This window comes from Acanthochromis polyacanthus, chromosome 22 (genome assembly GCF_021347895.1).
Source record: "Acanthochromis polyacanthus isolate Apoly-LR-REF ecotype Palm Island chromosome 22, KAUST_Apoly_ChrSc, whole genome shotgun sequence".
Lineage (NCBI taxonomy): Eukaryota > Metazoa > Chordata > Actinopteri > Pomacentridae > Acanthochromis > Acanthochromis polyacanthus.
In genome coordinates this window covers 16,320,984-16,348,511 of record NC_067134.1, presented here as the reverse complement: position 1 = coordinate 16,348,511, position 27,528 = coordinate 16,320,984, and the positions used below count along the sequence as shown (strand labels likewise).

General features: G+C 43.6%; 1 protein-coding gene across 2 annotated transcripts; it reads right to left on the bottom strand.

Annotated features, from left to right (window-relative positions):
* Window positions 1-4,098: 4,098 nt before the first annotated feature.
* Window positions 4,099-27,525, bottom strand: zgc:65895 (uncharacterized protein LOC393546 homolog). 2 transcript variants are annotated; one of them, XM_022210065.2, is made up of 3 exons: window positions 24,696-27,525; window positions 7,133-7,184; window positions 4,099-5,780 (listed from the first exon to the last, which is right to left on the bottom strand). In XM_022210065.2, the coding sequence occupies exons 1-3, from the start codon at window positions 26,768-26,770 to the stop codon at window positions 5,517-5,519; spliced, it is 2,391 nt and encodes a 796-aa protein (XP_022065757.1). In that variant the 5' UTR covers window positions 26,771-27,525; the 3' UTR covers window positions 4,099-5,516. The 2 variants fall into 2 exon arrangements, with proteins under 2 accessions (XP_022065757.1, XP_022065758.1); XM_022210066.2 differs by lacking the exon at window positions 24,696-27,525 and adding an exon at window positions 7,341-7,647.
* Between the last annotated feature and the right edge of the window lie 3 nt (window positions 27,526-27,528).

Sequence of the window (27,528 nt, the reverse complement as noted above, 5' to 3'; positions counted from 1 at the left end):
GGGAGTGGGATCAAAGGGTGGTTCTAGTGCGTTTAACATCTGATTTACCATGTCAGATTGAATCTTCCAAAAAAAAGCGTCTTCATGTCTCATCATATAGGCAGTGGTCTGAATGGAAAACATGATCAGCACGGCCTCATTGTTCAATTTGGCTTCGAGGGGCATCTTTGTGTAGATGTAGTGACTTTCTGTTGGAATCAGACAGAAAAAAACACATCAATGAAAAATTTTGCCAAAATGAAATAAATCCTTTTCACAAGAAATTAGCAAACCAACACCATGTGAAGCTAAAGGAATAAAAGAAAACACCTGGAACTGTTCTGACATCATATCTTAATGACATATTTTGTTTCAGAGCAAATGGCTGTTACATGAGGAGTTCCACAGGGGTCTATTTTAGGGCCTATATTGTTCAATCTATATATTCATTCATTAGGCCAAATCATGCAAAAATAATGAAGTAACCTGCTGTAATTATACAGAGAACACACTATTAAACATTTTACTTTCACCAGGGGATAATTGACATTGTGAAAGGCCTGTAATCTTGGTGCTTTACTGGACCTAGATTTAAATTTATCATCAGATCAATAATGTAACTGTAACTGTAACTATGACAACAAGTGAACACTACTTCAGCTGCCTTCTGACAATCACATGATTGCGATTCTACTATAAATCCCTTTTGAAAGACTTTTTGGGATTTATAAATCATACAAGTCCCATCAATTTCCGCTGCCTGCCACATAATTATGTCATGTGATTCGGTATCTGTACATAATAATGAATGGACATTGGCTGTCTTTAGAGAACGTTATCCAACCTTTAAGAAAACCTCAGGTAGAAGACATCACTTTGCAGATGTTTGTCAGAATGTTTTTAGAACATAAAATCAGAACTGGGCATCTCAATGGCAGCTGCTTCTTGTAACGCAACTAATATCACTGCATCCTCCATTTTGGATCCACTGGTTCTCCTGATTTCCTTAAAGAAATCCATTGATTTCTTCTCACATTTTCAGTTCTAGTGGACCAAACTCTTCATATTTCTAGGATGTAACCACCTAAGAGTGAAGTAGATAAGTGATTTTGAACACAGCAGAGTTGCTAGAAACCTTCATTGCTGCGTGCTCTGATGTTCTATGTTGGATTTCTTAGCTCAAGTGCAAGATCTGGTTCTGCCCTTTGTGTATTTGGGACTTTGCAGCCAAGACAGCGCTGTAAACAGGTTTTGATTTCTGTGTGTACAAACACAAAGTGTATCTCACTTGAGTTAATCCCACATAGAGTCTCGGGGGCCACAGGAGGTGGAGTCCTGCTTACTGACAGTCTGGACGTTGAGGGTTTAACCAGCGGGGCACCTGCTTTCTCAGCAACAAGGAACACATCAACAGCACAGGGGGAGGTCCGCTCACGGGGGTGTAAAGAGGATTTTTGGGGTTGATTTTGGGGCAGAATGGACTTTGCATGTCTGGGCCAGAAGCAGAGGTAGCATCACGGGTCAAAAAAAGAACTTAATTAGAAGTGTCTGAATGCAAATAATTGACCTCCATATCTGCCTCCTAGAGGCTTCAGCACCCCACGCGACCCTAATGAGGATGAAGCGGTGTATAGAGGATGGATGGATGGATGGATCTGCCTCCTAACATCAGCCGAGGCACAAATAGATGAGGTTAATCCACGTGTGATCCCTCTGAGAACATCCTGTACCCGCCTGCTTCCAGAAAACACCTTTTGTCAATGAAATGGGATTTGCGAAAGTGCCATCTGGACACGAGAGCACAAGCTCCGTCTCCACTCGGCGTCTGATCCACCGTCCAGCCACTCTGAGGTCAGGAAGTGGATCAGACAGACCTGAAGGAGCAGGTCTGAGCCTCTGAACGGACCTCAGATCAAAGATGGTTCAAGTCTGACCCAGAACTCCTCAAACTGACACACTTGATTGTTCTCAGACGTAAAAATGCGATGCTGCATCAATCATGCGATCAAAAACACATTAACATCACGTCTTGTTTATACTTAGATGAAATGGACATGCAATAGAAGACGTCTTTTGGACGCCTGAAGTCAGAGGAACGTGAGTCTGAGCTGAGAACAGGAGGAAAAGTGCAGCCTTGAACACGTTGCTAAAAATATCAGTGAGCTGCTACACCTTCAGGTTAAAATATGGCCTCGAAACTGAACTGAAATATTATCTCGGTTGATCCTCGGGGTTCTGGAGCTTTCTCATGGCTTTTATGAACAACCTTTGCTCACCAATTCATTACAAAAATAAAACTAACTCACTGAAGGACTCAAATATTCCTGATCTCAGCTGAGTTGAACCATCAAACCCCTTATGTACGCTGTATTTGCAGAGATAGCAGCAGTGCTTTAAAGCCGTATTAATTTCATACATTCATTTATTCAACCTTATATGTGTACTGATATTAGAGACGCTTAGTTTATTAGACAGAGCAAACTAAAAGTAGTATAGTTCAGTTAATCGATAAAAGGTTCAGCAGTAATCTCTGCCTTCATAAATGATCTAAATAACTCCAGGAATGTTTCCTATCATGTACTTATCTCAGAAATTCTCTGTCAGATAGTAACAGTATCAGTTTCATCTCCACAGCAGTAACAGATGCTGGCCTTCTGACCGTTATCATCCTCCTTAGTTAGATGAACACCTGGCTGACATCTGGGTCGACAGCAGCATCCTTCTCTGGTTCCCGTTTGTCGAAGGAGAGCTCCTCAGGGTTCAGTACTGGGCCCACTGCATTCATTATTTATCTCCTAATATGCACAAGTTCGAGAATTCACCCATATTTCCATGAAAAATGATCATTGGGATAAAATAGTTTGATGCAGGGAGAGTCTTCTTCCTGAAAGAGGCGTGGTTAGCAGCATCTCAGGCACATTTAAAGCTACAGAAACACAAAAAAAGGCTAGAACACAGGCATTCTGATATGAACCATCTCTTTTGGCATAAAAAATATAAAGACACATTAGAAAACATGAGACTTTCATTCATTTGCGGGGAAAAAAAATCTATAGGTCTGTGCGGAGATAGTACAGACTCTACAATTTGCAGATTAAAAAAGGCTTATAGAAGTAATCCTACCAAAATCTGTACATTAATACCGTACAGACAGGACAGCACAACCAGGATTCAATAGATTATGTGGACATGCAGTCAGCTAAACTGAAATCTTTACAATAAGAACAGATACGAGGTTCTTCACTTTTTTGTTCTGGGTATCAAGAAATAATTCATTTGTAATTTAAAAATGAAATAATACATAGTCTTTTTTTAAATATAATTAAACCAAGGTAATTATTGCTTTTTTCCTTCTGGGTTATTTTTTTTTTTTTTAAGAAACCAAAAATAAATATATTTTTTATTGTTTGTTTTTCATTTTAAACAAAAATTCAAATTATTTGGTGAAAAAAAATGGGGCTACATGAATAGATACACCGATAAATACAACATTTAAGTGTTTTTTGTTGCATTCTTTTCAATTATAAAGGATTTTCAAAAAAATCAAAAACAGTCCACATGATTTAAATGAAGTGTCCACAAATTATTAATTATGCATATATAATTAATAATTAGACTTTATTAAATTAAAAATCCAACACACCTATATGTGTAATATAAACAGTAGTGTAATAAAAATGTCAAACATCTTTAAAAGTGTGAATAAATAAAGTCTAAATCTGCACGTTTCCAATGTCAAGCCTCCAGGCTCGTCACATGACGTCGTCCTATATTCCTTGTGCGCGCTCCCGTCCGCGTGTCTTGCCGCCCATGTATATATCTATGTTGCCGCCAGTGTGGAGGAACACGTGAGCGGGCGGTGGGCGGAGCCTCCATAGGCTGCCGGTGACAGGGGCTCGCTCATATGTGACCAATGAGGGGCCACGTATGGATCCACTGCGGGAAGCTACTGCGCATGTGCACTGAGGCTTTCGACTGGGACTGAATGAGCGCCTTCATCTCTGTTTTAGAGGAGGTCAAGCTGCGTTTTTGCTTCCATTTAACGACTCAAATCAACACTTCATGGCAATTTATCAACTTTTTACCACATGTGTAAAGAAGAAAAACCAAACAGTCCAGCATTTTTGCTTTTTTGTTTTTATTTGAGGTGCAACTGTCTAGTGCAATTGTAACGTCACATTTGTGATGGGCTGAGGAACATGCACAAAACATCCACATACTTCTGCATTTTCCTTCTCTTGCTTTTTTTATCCTTTCTTTAAGTCACCAAGCGTGTCATATTATTGTGTTCGGCGCTCCAGTTGCACTACGAGCAACTCAAAACACGTGGCTGTACAAAAAAGACCAAAAAAATAAAAATAAAAGGAAAAAAAATGATTATTTAAAAAAAAAAAAAAAAAAAAAAGAAGACAACACACGTCCCCAAAAATGGTACAAACAGTCCAGATCGTTGGAGCGAGTGGATTCACATACAGTACGAGGCCGTGTGTCACTGCAGGAGAGACAGCATCTTTAGTGTCGAGGTAAAACTTCCTCTTCTGTTCCCACCCTGAGTACTGACATCACTGGTAGTTAAAACCTGGCAAACCATAGATATATATATAGATATAGAAAACACAGATACAACTAAAAAAAAAACCAGCTTGGATATATGTATCTATGGTTAGAAACCAGGCACTTGGCAGAGTTGAATTGGAAATTTTTAAATCTGTACAAAGTTCACTACCTAGAAACAGTCATGTCCTAATTTAATTCTGTTATTTATTTTTTTACAGGACATTATTACATCAAGAAGAGCAAAAAACAGACCAAAAAAAAACCAAACAAAACAAAACAAACCTCCCTAGAAAACATTGATTCCCTGCATAAATGTTTTAATGCTCCATCCGGGTAAGACGTGAGGAGTTCAGGGTGGGACGGCAGAACACCGAGTTCTCAGAGTGAACAACGATTCGCAGCTAATTCACGTTTCATAATTATTTCATGACACCCCCCCTCTGCGGCGCCCTCCTTGTCCTGTTCGGATGCTGCGAGGATAAAGATCCAGGAAGCTCCCATTCCAGATGGGCTTGCACGAATCTTCCTTTAAAAAGTCCGTCCGCTTTAAACTAAGTGCACGTTGGGGGGAGAAAAGAAACGATTAAAAGACTGATGCATGGTTGAGGTGAGGAGGGGAGAGGCGAGACGATGGCACACCGCGAGGGGGATCAGACGAGAGCCTCCAATTGGTCGGCTCCGTCTTTCCTCCTCGTCATCACCACGACGACCACGATTGTCTGAAGCAGTAATAAACGACGAAGCAGACGCGCAGTCATTCTCACATTCACACACCGGTGCAACTCCAAAGTCTTCTCGGTTAAATAAAATGTGCAACAAAAAGAAGGTTGTTTCTCGTCGGCCGGTTCGGTGCGGCTCCTCAGACGGTGGCGTAGAGTCCGTTCACAGTATGGCGACACTCCTCCTTCCTCCTCCTCTCATCTTCTTCCTCCCGTCCCCTCTGTCCGTCATCAGGCTCTCCGACGTGCAGCTTTTCTGTGTTACGCAGACGAGCCGGAGTTCTGTGAGGAGGGGAGGGCTTGCGTGGTTCCGCCCGGGACCGGAGGCTGGGCGGCGCCGGTCGGGGAGCCGCCGGTCTGGACCTGGGCCTGGAACTGGGCCATCTGCTCGGGGCTGGCCAGGTTCTTGAGCAGGTTGTTCTCCTGCTCCAGCTGAGTGTTGCGCTCGATCAGCTCCTTGATCTGCTCCTTCAGCACCTCCACCTCCTCGCGCACCGCGTACATCAGGTGGCTCTTCACCAGGTCCTGAACACAAAGAGACGCCACATGAATAATTCAGCCGCTGCTCGTCTGCTCTCACACACCGGCTTCCTCATACCGACTGCTCGTTACACAACACAAAGCTGCTTCACTTTTCATTTCTAAACTTTGAACTGAAATCACAACAACTTTCACATCCTGCTACTTCCAGCTTCAACACTTTTCTCTCACAACAAATAATGTTTTTGGACTGTTGGTTAGACAAGATGATTAATTTGAGGGTTAGCAACAAGACAGCTGCAGCTAGTTTCATTGGATTATTTTCTCAATTAATCAATCAGTTGTTTGGTCTGTAAAATGTCAAAAAATGTCCATTAATGATGACAAATATCTTGTGTTCTCCTCCACCCAAACACTTTCAGTTTAGCATCATAAATGAGGACAGAAAGCATAAAACAGACACATTTGAAGAAGCTGGAATCAGAGGTGTCTGAATTCATCGCTTCATTTATGTAACCGTGTTGGCATGTTTGTTCCTACATGTGAGGATGTGCTGCTTTCCCGTCCTACGTCACTGTCAGCTGATTATCAGGGGTTGGGTTTTTTTTTTTTTTTTGAGGGAAGAGGATTGTTTTATTAGGTGGGCTGAACAGAGGCAGAAAAGCACCGTGGGGTTTCAAAAAGTGGAACTCAATCTGACACTTCTTTCTATAACTCCAAAAATGACACATCTGCGGGAAAAAAGTAACACTAGAGGCTAAAAAAAAAAAAGGCCATGTTTGCGTCATGGCTCTGGGAGGAAAATGTTCGCAACATGAACTCCTGAGAAAAAGCTGGATTTAAATCATTATTTTAGAGAAACATCTGTAATCCTGTGATGATGCCCGAGCAGCAGCAGCCTGCTGAAAGGTGGATTAATAATCTGAGCATCCCCTCTTCAGTAGACCCGCCCCTGCCTGCCTCCCTCCTCCTCCTCTGAACGCAGCAGCAGCGAGGGAACAAAATGTTCTGCACCGGGATGGGAGGAGCCAATCACCGGCGGAGTTATTTATACCGCGCCGAGGGGAGGCTGCTGCTTGCCTAGCAACACAGGACGGACAGGGGGAGACAAGGGGGGAGAGCGGGGGGATGTATATGCATGAGAACCAGGGGAGGTGGGGGGGCGTGTGAACCTGAGCTTGGCCCACATCGAGCTGCCAACTAGATGCAGGGTCACCGGTCCAGCAGGTGCAGAAATGCGGGGAGATGTTGCTTTTTGGCGCAAGCGAAAAGTCACCTCATTCATTCATCCTTTCATTCGTGCATCCAGCAGCTTTGTGTGTCCAGTTCAATGCAGCACAATGATCAGGAGCTGGTGAGTGAGGTTACATAACAGCAGCAACGCAACAGAATCTTACCATGGCTTGTTCTATCTTGTTGTCGATGGCCACGACACTGGCGCCAGAAGAGCTGCAAGCAAACAGAGACACGCACATCAGAGCCCTGAATGATGTAACATTACGGTTCTCCTCACGATGCTGTTATGATTGGAGAGAAACTGGTTATTATTGAATAAATCCCCGCTCGGCAACCAGTCGGGAGCAGCTCTGTGCGCAGGAAGCCTACCTATTGTCGACTCGCACCGATGCGCTCTCCTTCCCTAGCACGGAGGACAGAAACGAAATGGAGAAATTCCTCAGCTGACAAACGCCCAGGTCCATCGCCACCGTGTAGCACTGAGAATTCATGCCCTCCCGCCCCTTAAAACCCCCGCGGGCGAGTCACCGGCCGCACAAACTGCACGTCCAGCGGTAGAAAAGTAGAAAAATGGCGCATTATTGAGCGCCGCGGTCGCTGCTGCTCGCAGCCGGACTAGCGACACAAAGACTGAAGCAGCGGCTGCGGCTCGACTCGCCTCGGCTCCTCTGGATAATCCATGCAGGAAAACAGCGCCAGCAGGCCTGCGATTGGCCGAGCGCGGTAGCTCATTAGCATAATTTATGCACGGCGCTGGCGCCTGATTGGACTTGAAGGTGGCTCATTGGAATAAAACCTGCAGCATCTCTGTACCTGCTGCCTGTTAGAGCATCCACATCACTGCATTTAGACGCAAAACGAGCGACTTAGCAGCACTTTTATCACTTTTACACGCACAGTTATTACATTTTGCTCTTAAATTTAACATAAAATGCAGCTCTATTGAGGTTTTTGCTCAAATCTGGGAGGAAAGTGAGCCAACACCTCCCCCTGTTGGTTCCACACTAATGTGATTCATAGTTTGATCAGATTCCCAGCAGTTGACCCTCTGAGGTAAAACTGGGTGAAAACTGACCTAAAGAGTCCAACACAAATAATCACTAACGTTAGGAGGAGATTGAACCTCAGCAGCTCTGTTGTGTTTAGCTATCTAAATGTGAACATCCTGTTCTCTGCTCTCAATCAGGACCACCCTCATGTTTTTCTATTCGCGAGGAGGCGTCGGTGCAAATTATTCACAAAGTGTCTCAGCTCTCCTGATAGATAACGAGTCAGTCCACAGGGACAATGTAAAACAATTCCCAGTTTCAGTTCCCTCACTGTGATGATATCAGGCTCCTTTCTTCAGTTTTCAATGATTTTTTTAAATAACTTTGGGCTTTTGGACTGTTTCGTGGCTTCAATGATCAGGAAAAGTCGTAATAGTTGCAATCACAGCATCCTTTTCCAGATTCTGAGACAGTAAAATGCAACAAAAACAAAGAATGAATGGCGACTAACTCAGCTGGAAACAAAGGATTCGCTTTTGTTATAGCAGCATAATAAAGCATAGTAGCAAACGTGAGAATAGGGGGTTTGTATTATTTTCCTCATCAATCAATGTGACATTTATTGTTATGATTTAATATTTAGTTTATAAAACATTTAAACTGAAAGCTACTCAACTGTTGCTGTTATGTGATGTGATGCTGTTCCTTTCAGTTTCATATCATTCCTTTGTTTGAAGACACATTTTATCGCTTAAATAGTCAACAAATTACGACCAAATAGTGAAAAAAGGATGAAATCATTTTTCCTGTAGAACTCTTGTGTTCTTGTATCTTAGATGGTAAAATTAAAAAAGGTGACTTAAACAGCTTAAAACAAAGGAATCACACTTTTACAGCATGATAATAATGAGAATTTTCGGTTTCAGCTGCTGAATATGATGGTATGTTGTTACTTTCATCAGTTTTATATCATTTCATTGAATTATTTGGGCTTTTGGCCTGTTTCAAGACTTTACCTGGCATTTTATAATGTCAGTAAACAAAAAATTATCATCAAGATTAACATTTCAGTAGAGGAAATGATAATGGAACGGCATTTTCCTGATCCATGTGTTTTGATTATTTACTACGTAGTCAATGAAGTATTGATAAACAAGTGTTTACTTGGTTTCAGGTGCTCAAATGGGACGATGTGTTGCTCTTTTCCTCAGTTTTATTTTACTTCATTTCTTTGAGCTTTTGGACTGTTTCAAAGCATCACTTTCACTATTTACTGGCATTTTACAGTTTAAATAACGAACATTTTGCGCGATATTACTTGCAGCAACTGTGCTTTTCCAGATTGATAGAGGATATGGTTAAAAACGGCAACTTAAAACAAAGAAATCCCATGTGTTACTGTAGTATAATACTGCAATAGCACAATAAAGAAAAACTGCAAATGTGAGAATAGGGAACTTTAATTGATAAGGAAAAGAATTGCTAGTTGCCCTGAGAAACATCAATAAATTACTCATTTAATTATCAGGCAGAACTTCTGAACACTGATGTTTCTCCTGTCGACACATTTCTGTCATACTCTGTTTGAAGATGTCATCTTTGCCATTTACTGACATTTTATGGCTTAAATCATCAACAAGTTATCAAAAATCAGATGCAATGATCATGAAAAGAAATGCTAAACATAATGATTGTGTTATTTGTTTGATTACGAGATGATAATACCAATAAAACGCATAAGTTCCGACTAACTCAGCTTGAAAATCAGGCATTATATTTGTTGTAGCCACATTATTATGCAAGAGGACAATGAAACATGAAATGGGATGTTGGAAAACAGCTAAAGTGAGGAAAGGGAACTAGCACAGCAACTAATGATTGTTTCCAGAATCGCTTCACGTACAATTAATTTTTATTAATGAGCATTTATTCGATAAAATGTCACGCAGCAAATGAAACTCCGAGATAAAGACGCCTTTAAATGTCTGGTTTTGTCCCGAACTCAAAGATTTTCTGTTTAATGTCATATAAAAAGAGAAAAGCAGCAAATCCTCACATTGCAAAGCTGAAAACAGAAATGATTAAGTATTTATACATGATATATGAAGGAAATTATGTTGAGTAAATGAGTTTTTGTGAAACAGTTATAAAATTAAAGCATTGTTTCAACTGTAGAGGAAACTACTGAGCTATATTTAGTTGATGTCTTCATTTTCTATGACAATAAACTGTATAGAGATGAATTGATAACAGTGAATTGCAGCCTTTATGTAAGGAATTTTAGTGCTTTTAGTTCCTTACATAACCAGTTATATGATCGATTGATCCCCTGTAAACCTGAATCAGGTCCAGATTTATTACAAAATAGATTTTCAACTGTTTTTGATTGACTCAGGAGCGTAGAAATTCCTCCAGCGGCTGATCAGATCAATTCTTTGCTCAGATTACTTATCAGTTAAGGTAAATGAATGGTGTGGTCTGATGTCATCACTACGGAAACAGTTTGTATAATCAGCACGCAAACAAAGGGGAAGTACGTCGAGTGTAAACAAGTGTGGTCAAGATAACGAGACGGAAAGTCGAACTGTTACACAAAGGCTAAAGCAGTTTGAGCTCATTGACCTCTGACTGCTTTCATTGACCTTCACAGGACATGGAAGAGATTCAGTAATTATTTAAATCCTGAAACAGCAGCAGTGTGATCTCGGACTGCAGCTCCTGTCCTGCTTTAAGCACCTTAAGCTGTGTTATGTCTGACTGGTTCTATTTACTGAGGGGAAGTGGACTGTGAGTCAGTTTGGGGGTAAGTTTGGAGACCAGAAACTCATCTGATGAGCAGACAGAGCTTGTAACCAGCGAGTTTCTTTGTGTTTTACTTCCTCCAGCTCCGTCACTGACTGCAGGTGGAAAGTCGAGGGAACTCTGAAGTGATGGAGTGATTTTAGAGAACTGGAAAATAACGTTTGTAGCGACTTCTGCTTTTTTTGTTCGTCTTCGAAGGCAGCAGCGTGACATGTTGTCGGGATAAATGCTTATGCAAATGTTAAAAAGAAGTTGCAGGCACCCAAGAGAAATCAGGTGTTGGGTGCGAAACAAAGGTACTTCAACTGTAGGAAATATTGTGTTTTTGTAGGTTGGACAGATGTACACATTTTGGTTTATTGGGTTTGGGATTCTACTTGGGTTGATATCTGGCGGCTGAAACTGGAGGGAAATATTGCACAGAATGCAGGCATGATAAAGAAACTCGCCATGTGAACGAGCACTGACCAATCACGCTTTGACCCTCTCAGACATGCATGTGCAGGAGCAAGAACACTGCGTCCTCGAACAGCGTTGCAGGCAGCAGAGCAGCAGTCTGAACATGCTCAGGTGGTTCCTCGTTGCAGGTAGAGGAGGGTAACGCATTCACACGCTCAGCTCCATGTTTTGTTTTGTTTTTTCCCGCAACTCGACGCCACCACGACATCAACAATCACACACGACACATCACGACAAAGCCCCTTGTTGCGACCCTGTGTAACCCCCCAGGCTGCCCGCCACAGCCACCGCCAACCCCAGGACAACACCACAGCCAGCGTTTACCTCTTCAGATGCTTCTCCAGCTCCCAGAAGAGCAGCTTCAGGGCCATGGCGTCCCTGCCCTGCGCTGCTCCTGCCCCGGCCAGCCCCTTCTCTCTCATTGATGCTCTCAGGCTCAAAACAAACCCGCCCCACCGAAAACAAACACCCCTGCTCCTCCTCCGTTCTCCTGACCTGTGCCCTTTGCCCCCGACCCCCTGCTCCCTTCGGCTGGGGGAGCTTCACATCGGGGAGCCTGACCGACGGTGGAGCCCAGGATGGAGCTGTGAGGTCGGGGACGGGAGAGGGAGTGTTTGTGTACAACGGGAGCGCGCTTGGCTGTGCTAAGTCCTCCTGATTGAACCCTTACTAAGCCTGAATCACATATAGACTCGAAGATGATTGGGTGCGTGGAGAGGAGACATAGGAGGGCAGGCGCTGATGTCACCGCATAAGGAGCCGTGTCGCCTCCCCCTCTTTGTTGTTATGTAAAGTGTCAGCAGAGATTAGGGTGATCCGTCCAATAGGATGAGCTACTTTTGACCACACACCCTCCTAGCACGCTCACTGCCGCCCACAGCTCTTTCGCATCGCTCCGGCAACATCCGGTCTGAGGTGAAAACAGTGGAGCTTCACCGCTCTACAGCTCCATCATCCACCTGCTGCATCCCTCACAGTGCCTCCCTCCTTCAGTTATCCAGAGGAGGATGTGTACGTTGAACCAGGGGAGCCTTTAGCCGTCCTGTCAGCCCTCATCAGTGGATGCACACACTCCCAGTATGGGTCTGAACGCCTCACGTGTACCTCCACGCGGCTCCCACACCACAGTCTGAACAAAGACCATCAAAACACAACAGCACATCAGACAAAGAGCTGATACCAAACACAAAATGCTCACAAACACTCACACAGGTCAGCAGTAAAGAAAACGGCCTCGGTTAAGGAGTCGAGGAAAAGCGGAGAACGAAGAGGACCTCTGGTCGAAGATGGCGCACAGTGGTGGGGATCACAAAATGGCGGTGAGGGGCGCACTCAGAGAGTTAGTTGGTGGGTTTCAGCTCAACACATGCAGTGAAATTATTAACCTCATTAGGTAAAGGTCACGTCTTCTATTCTTCCCTTCACTGTAAGAGTCACTAATCCCAGAAGCAGTCAGTGACCGGAAACAAAGAGCACCGAAGCGCTGAAGTTGGACTCATTTTGTCAACTTGTGATTTCTGCGACCTCTTAAAAAAACCACTGATCAGTTCTAACCAAAACGTTTCTCATTTGGAAACTCCTCGTACTCTATAGATCTGCATATTGTGTACTTGCTGGGCAGGGTCGGTGTACGCATGCTCGCCTGGAACAAAAGGCTCAAAACTGGTCTCGAGGAAGCCTTCACCGATGAGGGCACAGCTGATTTCAGCCAATCGTTGATCGTGCAAAAGACTCGGCTCAGCCAATGATGACAGACCTCAGTGTCGTGACATCACAGATGGGACGCTTTCATTCATTATGTATCCGCATTCTTCCAAAGCTTGTGTATGTTGCCTGTAGAGAAGCCTGACCCATATATTACCTAACCACTATGCAAAGCTAAGCGTACATCGATACCACACTTTGTAGATGGCAGAACAACAAACAGGCAGAGCAGATATAATGTCATAACCCTGATGGAGAGCTGAAAGCATCATAATGGCTAATTAAAAGCTTCTTTCCTGGCCGAGCTACCTTGTTGATGCTCAGCCAAGCTATTAGACTGAATTAGTTAGGTAATGAGCTCTGAACCTTGCCATGCTGTGGATAAAACAACTGGCAGAGCTCATTTTAACTCTCTTAAGCTTTTAACAAGACACCCATCAACATGGTGTTCAGCATCTCCATCGATCCTAAAATACCGTGAACGTACCACGTTAAACTGCAACTCTCACCTTCTCAAAAAGCACTTTTCAAGCAGTCCTGAGCACAAGAGAAGATGGGGGTGAAGCACATCTCTGCCACACCCTGAGGAGCTTACATAAGGGTGGATGTGGAGTCATGGTGTGGCATCAGATCAATGTGGGGAAAACACAGAACAAATGGTGCTTCCCATATAGTTAGGAAGCAGTGAAGTGTGTTTGAGAAAAGTGACACCACCTGTCTCACATCCAGTCTGGCAGTTTTAGCGACCGAGCTTCAAAACTGAGCAGCTGAAATGCCAAATTCACACGTTTTTATACATTAGCAGCTAAAATAAGGAGACGTATACTCAGATAAGAAGCTCTGTTAAGTATCTAGAAGAAGAGAAAAACTGAAGGGAGCTTTCATGGCATTATGTTCAGAAAACTAACAGTAGCTAACCAACGGTGTAACTGCTGTACAGTCATGGCTTCCCCACTTTTACCTCCCTTTCTGTGACGTCTTTCTGTGGCTCACAAAGACGTCCAGCTGAGTGTAAGTAACACTTCAACCACACTTTATTGTGTGGTTTGACAGAAAGCAGCGCTGAGCTCTTGTGGAGCCATCAGTCAAGCTGCAGTGTGTGGTCCAGAGACAGATCCAGACTTATATGAAAATAGGAAAGGGTTTGATCACATCGCAAAGCAATTAGGGATCATTCATGAAAGTCATCTCCACAAAAGCCACAACACAACTGGAAGCCATCAACAACTCTGAAGACTCACTAATGCATCTCGACAGGAGGTGAAACTGAACCGTTTGGTCACACACTTTGATACTGACTTTCGTTTTGTATTACCCTGCTTCTATATTTTCCCCTGCATTCCTGTGTTTTCTTTTTCCTCCGTCGGCTTGCACGCTGCGCTGTGATTCGCCTGCCTCCTTCCGCATCACTTCCCCCTTCAAGCAGCTGGGAGCTTGTGTGTGCGTCTGCATGCGTCCTTGCATCCTGTTTGTGTCTATGTTTGCAGACTGGCGAAAACTGGTTTGGCAGGCTTTTTAACTCTGGCCTTTACTCGGCACAGAACCAATGCGCAACTGCATAAACACACGCTTCACTCAAGCTAAGGGAGCGTGCTTTTACTTTTCCCAAAATTGGAAGATAAAATAGGAACACTCGCACAGCTGAATCTGTAGCTGCAACATGCAATTATTTCCTCCAACAAAATGCATCTACTTTTTACCATCTGAGGACAATCTCCCTTGATGTTCGCACAAACAAAACAAAGAGCAGCAACGCCCCAAAACTCTAACAGGTCTCGGGGCATCGCAGACTGAGGGCGGAAGCTCTCTGGAGCGTAAATGAATCAGTCTCTGCCGTGCACGCAATGCCTTACATAACCAGCCTCAGAGCCATATGGGCCATGAAAGAGGGAGAAGACGCTGGCTGAGCCCCGACATCTCCACCCGCTCAGTGATCGTGCAGACATGATGGATGAGCGACTGCATTCGTCACCCACTACAAGGTTTTTAAGACGGACAAAAATAACAGAGCATTTTCAGCATCCACTTTTGAAAGAAAGGTGATGTAGAAAACAGTCCCAGGAGGAGATTGGATTTGTCAAACATTCAATTAAACTACTTACTCGGATAGTGGACAAAAAAAGGACATTTGTGGGAAACACGGATTGACATTTCTCACCATTTTATAAACCAAACAACTGATCGATTACTGAGAAAATAACGGAAAACAGATAAATTACAGCCCTTGAGGAGATGCCATAATGCATGTGTAAAGACCACAACGACAAAGTGCTTTAATCGCCTCATAATCTGCAGATTATTAATATTTCAGTTGATATGTCAAAAATGAAGCCAACAAATTCCTTATTTTGTTTAAAACCTAGCTATTTGGCTTACTGCTGCAACAAACTAAGCAGCACATCCTCGCAATTTAGAATGAGGCCATAAGATACCGATAACAGTTTCCAATGAATCCATCTTAAACCAACTACAATCTACATTCAAGACCTTCATTTATCACAAACACAATTAAGCAAAGCATAATGTGCAGTAAAAAGGCATTGTGGACTTGCTTCAGACCAAAACAATAAGAATAATAAGAATAAAGAATAAAAACACACAAGAAATATATATATGACACATGATAGAAAGATATATAGATAGAAATAAGCAAAATAAATATAAATTCAGGTGTCAAATAGTGCAAAATAGCATATATATATATATATATATATATATATACACACAAGGCGAAGTGTAATTCTGGAAAAAGCATATACTTGTAGTTGCAGTTGCTTTTTCTCCACACAAAAACAACTTCTCCTTCGCTTACTGTAATCCGTGCGATTGAACACATATTATAAAACCAAATATTACACAACCAGTACACACACACCGACTACAGAGAAACGTCACATGACGCCACGCTCCTCACCACAGTCACATGGACCTGCACTGTGTTAGGTTTAAGGGTCTGAGGGCGCTCGCTGTCAACGAAAACACGGCGAGAGAGTTGACAGTCGGAACATCAACAGCGAGGATCTTCCCAGCAGCGGTTGAGAAACTTCGCTCGAGGCTCTCTGCAGCGTGTCGGCTTCACGTGGGGATGTGAATGCGTTACAGTGGGAACAGCCCGGGCTACGACGCCGCACAGCCAGAACTGGCTTCACGCAGAATTATTTGTATTACTCTTTGCCCTAAAGTCTGTGCTTTACCAGGAAGTGTCATTTTCGGGGGGGGGGGGGGTGTAAATGTTTTTCTTGAGTCAGTACTACAGTGGTCAGGTTACTGAGTGTGCGAGTTTGAAATTTTGCTTCAGAAGACATCTAAAAAAGAAGCTGGACAGCACTGGCCTCTGGGAGCAGGTGGAGGGTAACGATAACAGAGCATCGCATTACCTTAATATCCATCTCATCTCCTGGGGCGGGGTGGGCGGGGAAGCATGAGACAAGTCTGGAAAGCACTGACAGAAACTTTTACTTTGATATTTTGCTTTGGTCACAAGCCATGCTGACCGTAAATATGCAGCGTCCACAAAAACACAGCTGTCTCAAACTACTACTAGCAGAGGGCTTCGTCTTCAAGTTTATTTCGAGACAAAAACTTGAGTAACGTGAGATGTTTTATTGGTGTGTGTGCCGACCAGCTAACATCAATGCAATCCAATACACGTTTTACAGCCATTCTGGAGTGTCCAAGTATGACAGCAAAGCAGAAATACTTCCCAGCAGTGTACAGCAATAACTTCTGATTATATAATTAGCCAAATTAAAGCAAAAATGCCCCAGATAAACAATGAAATTAATTCTTCAGCACCTCTGAGCTGACTATGATTACTACAGGTTTGATTATGACTCCATCTTACGGTACTATTATTTTCATTGTCGAACAATCTTCCCTCCGGTTTCTCAATTAATCAGTTAGTTGTTTTGGTCAATAAAACGTCAGAAAACAGTGAAAAGTGTTTGCGGAAGCTCTTCAAATGCCTTGTTTTGTCACACCCTAAAGATATTCAGATTACCATCATAAACGAAACCAAAAATACTGAACTTTAAGAAGATTTTTATGAAGAACAGAATTTTCAGTTGTTCAGCTTGAAGTGTGTTGATGTGGATTAAAACTCTACACACACACAAAAAAAACCTGCCTGCAAAACATCCCAGGACAGGCTGTGACTGGATATACAAGTATTTTGTGAGGAGGCAAGAAAAAAAAAGTTTAATTTTTGTGATTTAAACACAAGATTTCTGATGTTCTACAGGCCTACATTTGGGCAACAAAACGCAAAAAACTTCACGACTTTTTAAAACCTCCAGACACTCAAAAAAAAAGCAAAATGAAGCAGTTTCCAAGAAGATGAAATTACAGTGGAAGTAAGTGAGCATACAGTACTTTTTTTTTTTTTTACACCTGTCTCTCCTTATTAAGTAAAACCGCTCACAGCTGCTGCCGATGTTAGGCATTTCGGCACCTCAAGTTCAATTACAGGACGTGAAGCTTCGTCACTTTTCTCCTGTTATGTTGATGTGCGTTCGGAAAAGGTTGCTGTGAGAAAAGCCCGAGGGAGAAGCAGTGAAGTGACAGAAAGTGAAGACAACATTACAGGTGTCAGAAGAGTGATTTGTGACTCCAGGAATTAAAAATCAGAAATGCTGCTTCTTAGCTCGTACTTTTCCCTCTGTGTAAAGCAGCTTGGCATGTCTCCTGTAAACGCCGACCGTTACACAAACTGTCCATAAACCACCTTGACGGCTGAACTCATAAACACTGCCAACTCTGAACAGCAGACAGACATGCATGGACGCATATTAGCTCCTCTCCGCCCTGTGACTCTCGATGAGAACATGCAGTGCTGCATGTAAAAGCAGAAGGCCAGAAAACGTGACACTCGGCTGCTCGGCTCTGCCCAAAAACCCCCCGACCAAAACACTGACTGAGCAGATTCAGTTCTGAACTTCACACACATCAAGATGCAGTTTCAGGGATGACAGTAAAGTCTGAATACATCGCTCCTCCAATGTCACCTCAAGTAGGATAAATACATATCAAATATGACTGTCAGACAAATCCGCACGTGATACATGCATGCATAAATAATAAAACTGGACTAGTCACATGCAGACTGATGGCAGAATGAATCTACAAAATGATCCACAGAGTAGTTGAAAATGAACAGATAATTTGACTGGGCATTTATCAGATCTGATATTCAGCATTTTTGTGTATCAGCCCTAAAAACACAAAACACATTGATTGACCCTTAATGAATGAGATCCTTAAACAAAAAATCACCAAAATGACACCATTTATTTGAGCCTGTATAACCAAAGCAATCATCAGATTCTTAAACTAGTCATCCGTGATGTGCCACTAAATCTAAGCTTAAAATAGTGATATTTCATCGATATAACTTCATTACTCTGCCAAGGAACGTGGTGGAGTTATGTGACGATCGGTGTACGTTTGTCTGTGGACAAAATTCCTCAAAAATGGACTAACAGATGTGGATGAAATTTTCAGGGAAGGTCAGAAATGACACAAGGACCAAGTGATTAGATTTTGGCAGTGCATAACACACGCCTATTTCGTGCAAGGTTATTTTGTTTGAGGGTACATCTGTCTAAATGGCCACATTGTTTCGTGTCGTGATTTCTGCCACAAAGAGTGCTTTTCTTGTTCTAATAATTTGCCGGCTTGCTTCACCAGATTCTGTACAAAACAAAACAAAAAAAATGAGTCTTTACTGACTCTGCTTCGAGTTACAGTGATGTTACAAAAATTCAGGGACTTTTTTAGGGAACCTGGGCTGAACTGCAGGCTGTGTTTAGACAGCAGATAGGCGGCTAGTATGAAACTAATCAAGAATGTAAATATTAAGGTGTCTAGAACACTTGAATTTAAAAAAAATCTTTGTAAAAAGTAATCAAAGAAATTAAACTTGCAGCTGTTTTTTATGATTTACTGCTTTATGTAACTGTCATACTGTACAAAACAATTTGAATGAGAATTTCCCTCTCGATTAATGTAGTATCCATCCATCCATCTATGAAAGACACTTTTGGGTTCTCTCTCCTTCATGATTGTTCTGTTTCCACAGAGGTGCAGGATTTAATATTCAGAGAAAAATGAGCCACAGTGAGCAAAAAAAGTACAAAAACTAGACAAAGACTCCAAGGCAAGTCAGCGGCAACCAATATTTCCATTCTTGAATGATTTTCGGACGATTACATCAATATATAATTATATAGATTGAGAAAACCCGCCGTACCATATTATAATCATCATATTGAAACCACAGAATAATCTGAACAAAAAGAATAACAATGTAACTGTGATGAAACACAAAAACAGCACATGTTCATCTCAAGATGATTTAACCAACCGACTGACTTCCAAGTGAAACTTTATATGAAATCTTTTGCAGTGCGACACTCCGAAGGGCTTCCAGAATAAGATTTTATTAGTCATGCTGACAAGCTGTTGTCCAAAGGAGGAGTGGATTCATCCAGACCTACAAACGCGATCAAAACATGCCTGAGAATATATACTATCAGTCGCTGCACTGCTGGGCAGCTGATGGGACATGATACACCAGCTTATGACTATAAGTCCAGTCAACATTAGTTATACAACACATAAAAAACAACAATGGCCCAAAGTGCTTTCCAATCAAGAAATAACATCACAGACTTACTGCACAATTTCAAATATTACAGTCGACAAGAATGTATACTTTACTAATGTACTCGACTAAGCGCAGATCCAAACCCACTCATTGGGTTGGGATTCATTCATTCATTCATTCATTGCGTGCAGGAAGGCTTCCACTTAGCTGCAAGGCACATTTTAGGTCACCGATTCTCAAAGCGCGTTACAGTTACATAAACAACTGCTGGCCAGGCTGGCAGGATTTATGAGTCAAGGCCGCCACCTTGTGGGGAAACAGCAGCACAGCAGCAAGGCAGAGTAGAACGACGGCTCGTTGAATACATCTGCTGAAGCATAACTCCACAGTAAGTCTAACTGACAGATAAATTACTTAGCAACCTTCAGGAGTGATTTATTGGCCTTTGACAGACAGGAGAAGAGGCTGCTCAGTGAATCAGGAGGAATACTAAGCTAATCATTTCACAAAACAGCCTATTTAAAAAGATTGCACTCAATGAAACGAGCCCGTTTACAATTAAAGTATTGCAACTGCAAGTTTTGAAGACGGGCAGATAAGCCTTGAAGCTGTGGTATAAGAATTCAAATTAAAAAACTAAAATAAGGGTAAATTTATGACAAATTTTAGGACAATGATGTTGGAACATTTCAATCACAGCATGTGTATGTATTCATCGAGATAATTTGTTCACAGGGAACAAATACACACTTTTGTCCAAGTAAACCCGACAACTCTAATCTTTAAAACTCTTGGTTTTCCTAAATTCATAATAAAAATGTCTTCATTTTTTGCATATTTCTTTGGTTAAAATATTGCCTGTCATAAACTTAAACTGGATCTCTGTCAAATAGGCCTTTATCAACAGATAAAACTGAAGCAATAAAATAAAGATAAAAGACCACAAACTATTTAATGATAAAGGAGTATTGTAGGATCTAATATGAGTGAACGAAGAACACATTCGTAATAAAACTTCTGCACGCACATCTCCAGTCAACTCTTGACCGTGCCTCAATTACAAGGCCTCAGAGCCTGAACTTTTCAAACCACAAAGAGAACCAGTGAAATCTGTCCAAGCTGCTTTCTTCTGGGCTAAACTAGAACCGTCTTAGAGTCCGAATTAAGTCTCATCTTTTTCATGTTTGCGAGTCATGTCCAAACTAAACACCTATCATTCTTATCGTGGGGTGTGTCAACTTGACTGCATGACTCACAAGAAAATGTTTCAACCACGGGTAGTCATGGGGGTGACCAAAACCAATCAATTCAGCAACGCCCTGGGGGTCCTCAGCACCTGGAGTTACATAATCTAGCATGTTCTTGAAATCAGAAACATTCCTTTCGAGTATGCCTCCGAGCATATTTCATCTCGGCCGTCATGGACTCCCTCTGGCTCCATTGTGGACGACGAGTCCGTTAAAAACAGGTGTGTCAATATTAACAGAACATAAATGATGACTCACAGCTGGTAGAGCTACACACAATGCATGACAGCAATCAACAGACACTGAAGCGACACGGAAAAGAGCAGCTTTCAGTCACATAACGACAAAACATTTAAAGGAGACAAATCCTCTAATCACACTTAATATGTGCACATACAGGACAAAACACTTGACAGAAGCAGAGAAAGACGAGTAAGCTTGACAAATACGCTACACAAAGTGCCTCCAACAGAAAAGCACACTCAAACTTCAGTACTCATAATAATGACCAACTCCTACTTGCAAGAAAACAAACAAGGCCCAGCTCTGAATGTAGACGGTAAATGACAAGATGAAAGCTTTCAAAAATGATTTATGAACATATTCAAAGTACAGTTCGGAACGAGCTCTCATTCAGAAAGTAAAACTACACCTTGAAAATATTACCCTGCTCCTTGGCAGCACATCAGAACAGACAGTCCCTTTACAACAAGGCGCTTTTGATAAATTAACGTGCCTTGCCCGGCACAACAAAAGGAGCATTGACTCTGACTATCTACCTTTTTCACGGCTGCGATAGAAGCAGTTATGATTGATTTACGAGTAGCACCTCACATTCTTTAAATTCAAACTGCGAACCCAGTGACTCCAGAGACGTTTAAACCGACTCAAAAGCTGCCAGACATTTGGTTTTCATTGAAATGCAAGTGAAACACACAAAAAAAGCGATTTAAATTATGAAAGAATGTTGGAGAGAAATGCTGCGTGCAGGTTTTATGGGAAAATAATCATTAGGTTGCACCTCTGATTTTTATGGCTCCAAAGGATGAAGTCATTCGGATAAAAGGCGCAATAAAATTCAGTGTGACAGATGAGCTACCTTTGACGTTCAGTTGGGTGTGAAACGCCTATAAAAATCTGTCTTCTAACATATAAGCACATGACAAACATTTACTTGCACAAAACCTGGGAAGTATATCTGTAAAGTTAAGGTGAAATCATACAAAACATCAGTAATGGCAACGAGTCTGAATAATGCTTTGAACCAAAGCGATCAGTATAATCTTGCACGCCCAGGTATTTATGAGGTATAATTTTGGTTTAGGCTCATTACAACATCATGTTGTACAGTAAGAAAGACAATTAACTGCTCATATTAACTGCAGTCTTTCTCATCTCCAGTCCAAACAACTTGCAGCGTCACGCTTTGTGCTCATCTGGTGAAAAACAGCTTCACTGATTGAACTATTTTCTCCAAAGTCTGCCTGTTTTTATGACTGAGGCGCAAGCGAGGAATGCAATATGAATTCCAAGCCATGCTTCTCTACAGACCTTTGTTGTTGACACTAAGGGAGAAAGGTGTGTGGATACGACGCAGGCGACAGGTGCACAGTCTGCTGGAAGTGTGTGTCTGTGTGAAGGTCAGTCATGTTGTCCCTTCTACTGTGAACCGACGCTGGCCGATATCCAAACGTCAAATTACACCGGCACCGACCTGCAGGCTGAAATTCTGCCCGAGGAGGCGTAAGGAGCTTATGATTCATATCACTGACGGATGTGAAAACTGACAGCGAGCAGGTGAAACGCAGCAAGCAGAATCCTGTAAATCACACACACACACACACACACCCTGTCACAACTCTGCTTTAGAACCAGCCGGCAGCCACGCATACAGGTGTGTCTCAGCAGGCGTTTCCAAAGTCCGTACAGCTGCAGCATGCCTATTCAACAGCTGAACGACACTCAATTTCTTCATTTTATAGTATCATTGCAAATGGTTTAGTATAAGTTTGGGATTGTTTGTTGAACAAAGCAAGCATCTGAAGATACTGCACTGGTGTACTTGACAATATGAAGTTGTTTTCTGTCACTTTGCTTGTCCACACAAACTGTTCCTGTTCCTTTACATGTCTGCTACCTCATTAGTAAATACAGGCGAAAATGGCCGGTGTTTAGGGGAAAAAACATGCACACTTTCCTGTGGCATGAGATTTTTAAACATAAGCAGGGGAAGAAGACGATCATTTTACAAGAGAAGAGCAGCTGAGTGTCGAGTAGAAACGGACTGAAGAAACAGCTGACATGATGTACTGCAGCTCAGCGGAGGAATGGAGACAGAGAGAGAAAACAGAGGTTGACAAAAGGGAAAGAAACAGAACAGGAGACAGAAAGAAAGCAGTGACAGTAATAGAAACACAGAGGCTGATCACAGCATGACGTGACTACAGACAGAGACACGCACTGAAACTGTCTGCTGCTGCAGCACAGTGGACAATTCACAGCAAGAAAGCAGACAGAAAACACACAGAAGGTGGCATGCAGAGGCCATGTAAAACACATACAGCCTTTATCTGGTGCCATGAACCGCTGACAAAAGCCTCCACAAAGAATACAGTCCTGTTCTGTGTGCAGCTGAATATTAGTAAGATTACATCAACATGAAGCCAGCAGTTACTGCACCCTCCATCCCTGACACAATGTGAACAGCTGAAAATATTAAAAACATGGAGCTCCACAAAAAACTGCTGCTGTGCTCATAATTGCATTCGAAGTGCAAACTGTTGATTTCAATGTAGAACTACTGACAAGTCTTTAGCTGTCTCCATTATACTGCTGATATTTTTTGAGGAAAACTTTTTTCTTTTTATGCATTTGCTGCCAACAGATAAATAAAGCTACAGTTTTCAAGAATACGTTTTGTATTTCATTCATGGGTGCTCTGGTGAGGCTGACAGTAGTCGGTTGAACTCCCTCCATGCCCTGCAGGCATTATTGTTGTACTCACAACATGAATCTCCTGTTTAACCAGAACACAGGACAGTACAGTGGTAACACTAGACTGCTTCCAAAACAGTGCTCCATTTCTCTGCAGCCACGGTTTATCACATTTATGCAACACAACTTCTGATCCAGTTCGGCCTCTGCAGCAGCACAGACTCTGAAACATTTCCACAGCAACTTCAAATGGGGCATGGGCAGGTTTTCTAGGGCATCGACTCAATTTAGACCAACCTTGCATTTTTTAGAAACTACCTGTGACTGCAGTGATCACTTTGGAGCATGAGAACTAGCTGAGAGACATAGCATTTAGTACTCGTACATATAAATAAACTGCTGCCCAGTTCCCCTGAGTGGTACAAATCAACAGATCCAGAGTCTAATAAAAGACTAAACCCTTGGGGAGAGGGGGAAAGAAGGTGGAAAGAGTGAGCGACTAAAGGACAGAGTGAGAAACAACAACAGGCAAAATGCAACCACAGAGTGGCGAGCTAATGGAGGTGGATGTGTGATAGTTGGGGGTCGACCAGGGCAGAGCATCTGCTGAGTCACGAGCTCCCTCAGTGACTCAGCAGCTGCTCTGATTCCATGCCAACCACTGATGTTCTACCACAGCAATGTCCAGTGAGCTGTCTTTCACATCTGAAGGTTGCCATAGAGGCCACAGGGAACAGAGGATCAAGCAAATGTGACACTGAACATGCGAACATGAATAAAACTTTTGCTCAGCAGTTACAAGAAAACCAATGGCAGGATGCTGTTACAAGCAGAGCTTCAGTTGCAGGTTAGAAGAGACACCATAATCAGTACTTGATTGTTTTGACCATTTAAAACAGGACAGACATTTCACTGATTTTCTAGCAACAACTGTGCTGCAGCCTGAACTTTAAAACACAATTTACATTTCATCATCCATCCTCACCTGTCCTCGTCTCCTTCAGCATGCTGAGTCCTGAGGCCTGCAGCAGCAGCCACCATGAAGGCGCTAGCCTCCGCTGACATCCCCATGTGGGCCAGTGTTCCTACAGCACTGCCAGCCTCAGCAGAACCCTCTCCACCTGCTGCCATCCCGAGCCTGGGCAGACCCAGCAGGCCCTGGTGCTGGAGGAGAAGCTTCTGGGCGTCCTCCAACTGGGAGGCTTTTATGGAGCTCCCTCCTCCAGGGACATGGGTGAGGGTTGTGCCTGGAGTGAGGAGGGGCTGTAGGTCAGCTTGCAGTGCAGTCAGAGGCATGTAGGGGGTCCCATGGGTGGGCAGCATGGGGACTGAGATCTGTGGCTGTGAGTGAGGCTGGGATGGAGGCTGAGCTGGGAGGATCTGCGGCTGTCCTGCAGCAAAACTTGCTTGAGGAGGTGGGGCTACCTGACCTTGATGGGGCAGCTGGGAGGTAATGCTGACTGGCTGTGGCGCCATGACCCCCGGTACTGGCGTTGCGGAGATTCCGGTTGTAACATGTGGCAGCGGAGGCTGGACTTGTGTCTGGAAGGGAGCAGTAGGCTGGATAAAATCCGGCTGTCTGACACTTGCTGGGGCTATGACCCCCGCATGGAGCTGAGGTGCAGGGTAACCTCCTTGGGGCTGAGCCTGGTGGGGATCCATCACATAGGGAAGCTGCTGGGGTACCACCGGGGCAGGCTGACTCACACCAGCCTGGGGTGTCACCTGTGATGTTGCTGGAGGGACAGTGACAGAAACCACAGGTTTCTGCATGTGAGTTCCACCAACAACCTCCTGGGGAGAAACATAGGTGAGAGGAGCGGTCTGAGCGAGTCCCTGTGGTGGGCTCTGCATTGCTTGTGGGCTGGTGTAGTCCTGGCTTGGAGGCTGATAGGGTTGCAGGGTGTGAGGCGGCTGTGCAGCAGGTACACTTGGACTCATCCCAGCATTCCCTGCATCAGTCTCTGCAGCCACATCTGCAGCTTTTGGTGCCTCAGATGTAGTCGGATGAGGAATCTCCTTTTCATAGTATTCTGTGCACGTCCATCTTCCTTTGCGGAATGGCTCAGAGTTAGTGTCTAGTTTGACCACCCTGAAACGAGAGCCGGTCGCTGTTTGAGTGTGCTGGGTTTGAGTGTTGGGGGCAGCAGCAGCAGATGGGCCTGTTCCTCCTCCAACAGAAGCTACTTGCCCACTCACATTAGTGTTGTCTAAACCTGCAGGCCCCAAAGGAGGAACAGCAGCAGCAGGGACAGCAGACACATTAGAAATGTTCACATTACCTTGTAAATGTGGGTCACTGACTGACCCAGCAACAACAGCGGCTACTTGTTGACTTGCAAGTTTAGTGCTATCTAGAACTGGTGGCCTTTGGGATGGGCTGGGCCCAGCTTTGGAACCTATAGCGGGGCTGGAAGTAGCCAAAGGGGCAATGGGAAGAGTTGGTAAAGATGGTTCACCTCCTCCCAAGCTGTCAGAGTGATGGTGGTGGGCCTGGCTGTGCTGCTGAGGGTAATAATGATGGTGCATGGTTCCATTGACCATAGAGGTGTGCTGCTGGGACCCCTGAGGGATGGAATGAGGCTGAAGAGGCTCATTGGGAGACACAAGTCCAGGTGTGTCGACCCCGTGGAGACTGTTCAGCGTCTCATCCGATGAGCTTCTCTCCGGCACACCTGTATCCGTGGCCTTGGACATGGAGACATCCAGCATATCAGAGGAGGAGAGGTCTTCAGTGTGCGACTCATCCATGTCATCATAGCTCTCTGTGTCATCTGCTAAACTGTTGTTGCCGCTCACATTTATCTGTGCAGAGGTGACACTTGTTATCTGGAAGCCACTTTTCTTCTTCACCTGAGCTCCAGCTGCTTGGGACTGGGGTTGGTGGTGGGGTCCGGGAGAGGAAGATCCAGCCTGGGTTGGATTGTCGTCAGCCGTGGCTACTCCACTGCCACCGGCTGCAGAGGAGGCAGACGCCCCGCTGCTTCCCCTCCTGTAGTGAAAGGACGTTTTTCGGGTCCCGGTCCCGGTCGGGTCTCCGGAGAAGTCCTGGTGGTGCATCTCTACCGTGAAGCAGTTATCAAGGCCAAGAAGTGGCAGACGGTTATGCGCTACCGACTAGCTAACACAGATGCTAGCTAGCTGGGTCAGCTGCAGTACCGCGATACTAACGAGCCATAAGTGAGAAGTCATATGATTTATGTCCTTTAAAATCAAGCTAAACGTTCCCAGATGTAGTCAGGCTGAAACGTTAGCTCACCGGCAGAATTCCTCCTCTCAGCTCAAGTAGTACTCCAACTTCAGAAAGATTAAAACCAGGTATTTAAAGAGGCAAATAAAATAAACAAAGAATGCGAATTTCAGCTAGCTGCTGTTAGCTAACAGCTGCGCTGGGTCGCCAGCACCGATTAGCCTCGCTGCTCTTGAACTTTGTACACCTTTCCACTGCCAGTTACGAATATTTAGAGGATATTACTGTCGAAATTAAGCACAGAGGAATTAGTGTGAATAATTCAGGTGGTCTTCAGAGTGAAGCCTCTTAGCTGGCCGGTGTATGTCGCAGGAAAGCAGTCGTCGCATCCATTCCTCTCCCGGCCGTAGAGTCTCTTTTTCCCCGAAACAAAACCGAGCCCAGTTGAGAATACACACCGTCTGGTGTAGTTAAACGGTGGTGTGTGAATAATATCCGTCTTTGTAGTGATAAAAAGTGCTCGCCAAGTCCATCTCGGTGAATCTTACGGCGTCCGTGTTTGCTGTCTCATTGCCGGTGAGCAGCAGTAGCTAACGGGCTGTCAGTCTCAGCGGAGGGAGGAGGAATG

What these genes read in the sequence shown, in the direction of transcription:
- zgc:65895 (XM_022210065.2), bottom strand. Translation starts at nt 26,770, where the DNA reads ATGCACCACCAGGACTTCTCCGGAGACCCGACCGGGACCGGGACCCGA. An exon ending in GCTGAAGGAGACGAGGACAG is followed by an intron (nt 7,185 to 24,695) that starts GTGAGGATGGAT and finishes GTTTGCTTGCAG; the next exon opens with CTCTTCTGGCGCCAGTGTCG. An exon ending in ACAAGATAGAACAAGCCATG is followed by an intron (nt 5,781 to 7,132) that starts GTAAGATTCTGT and finishes CTTTGTGTTCAG; the next exon opens with GACCTGGTGAAGAGCCACCT.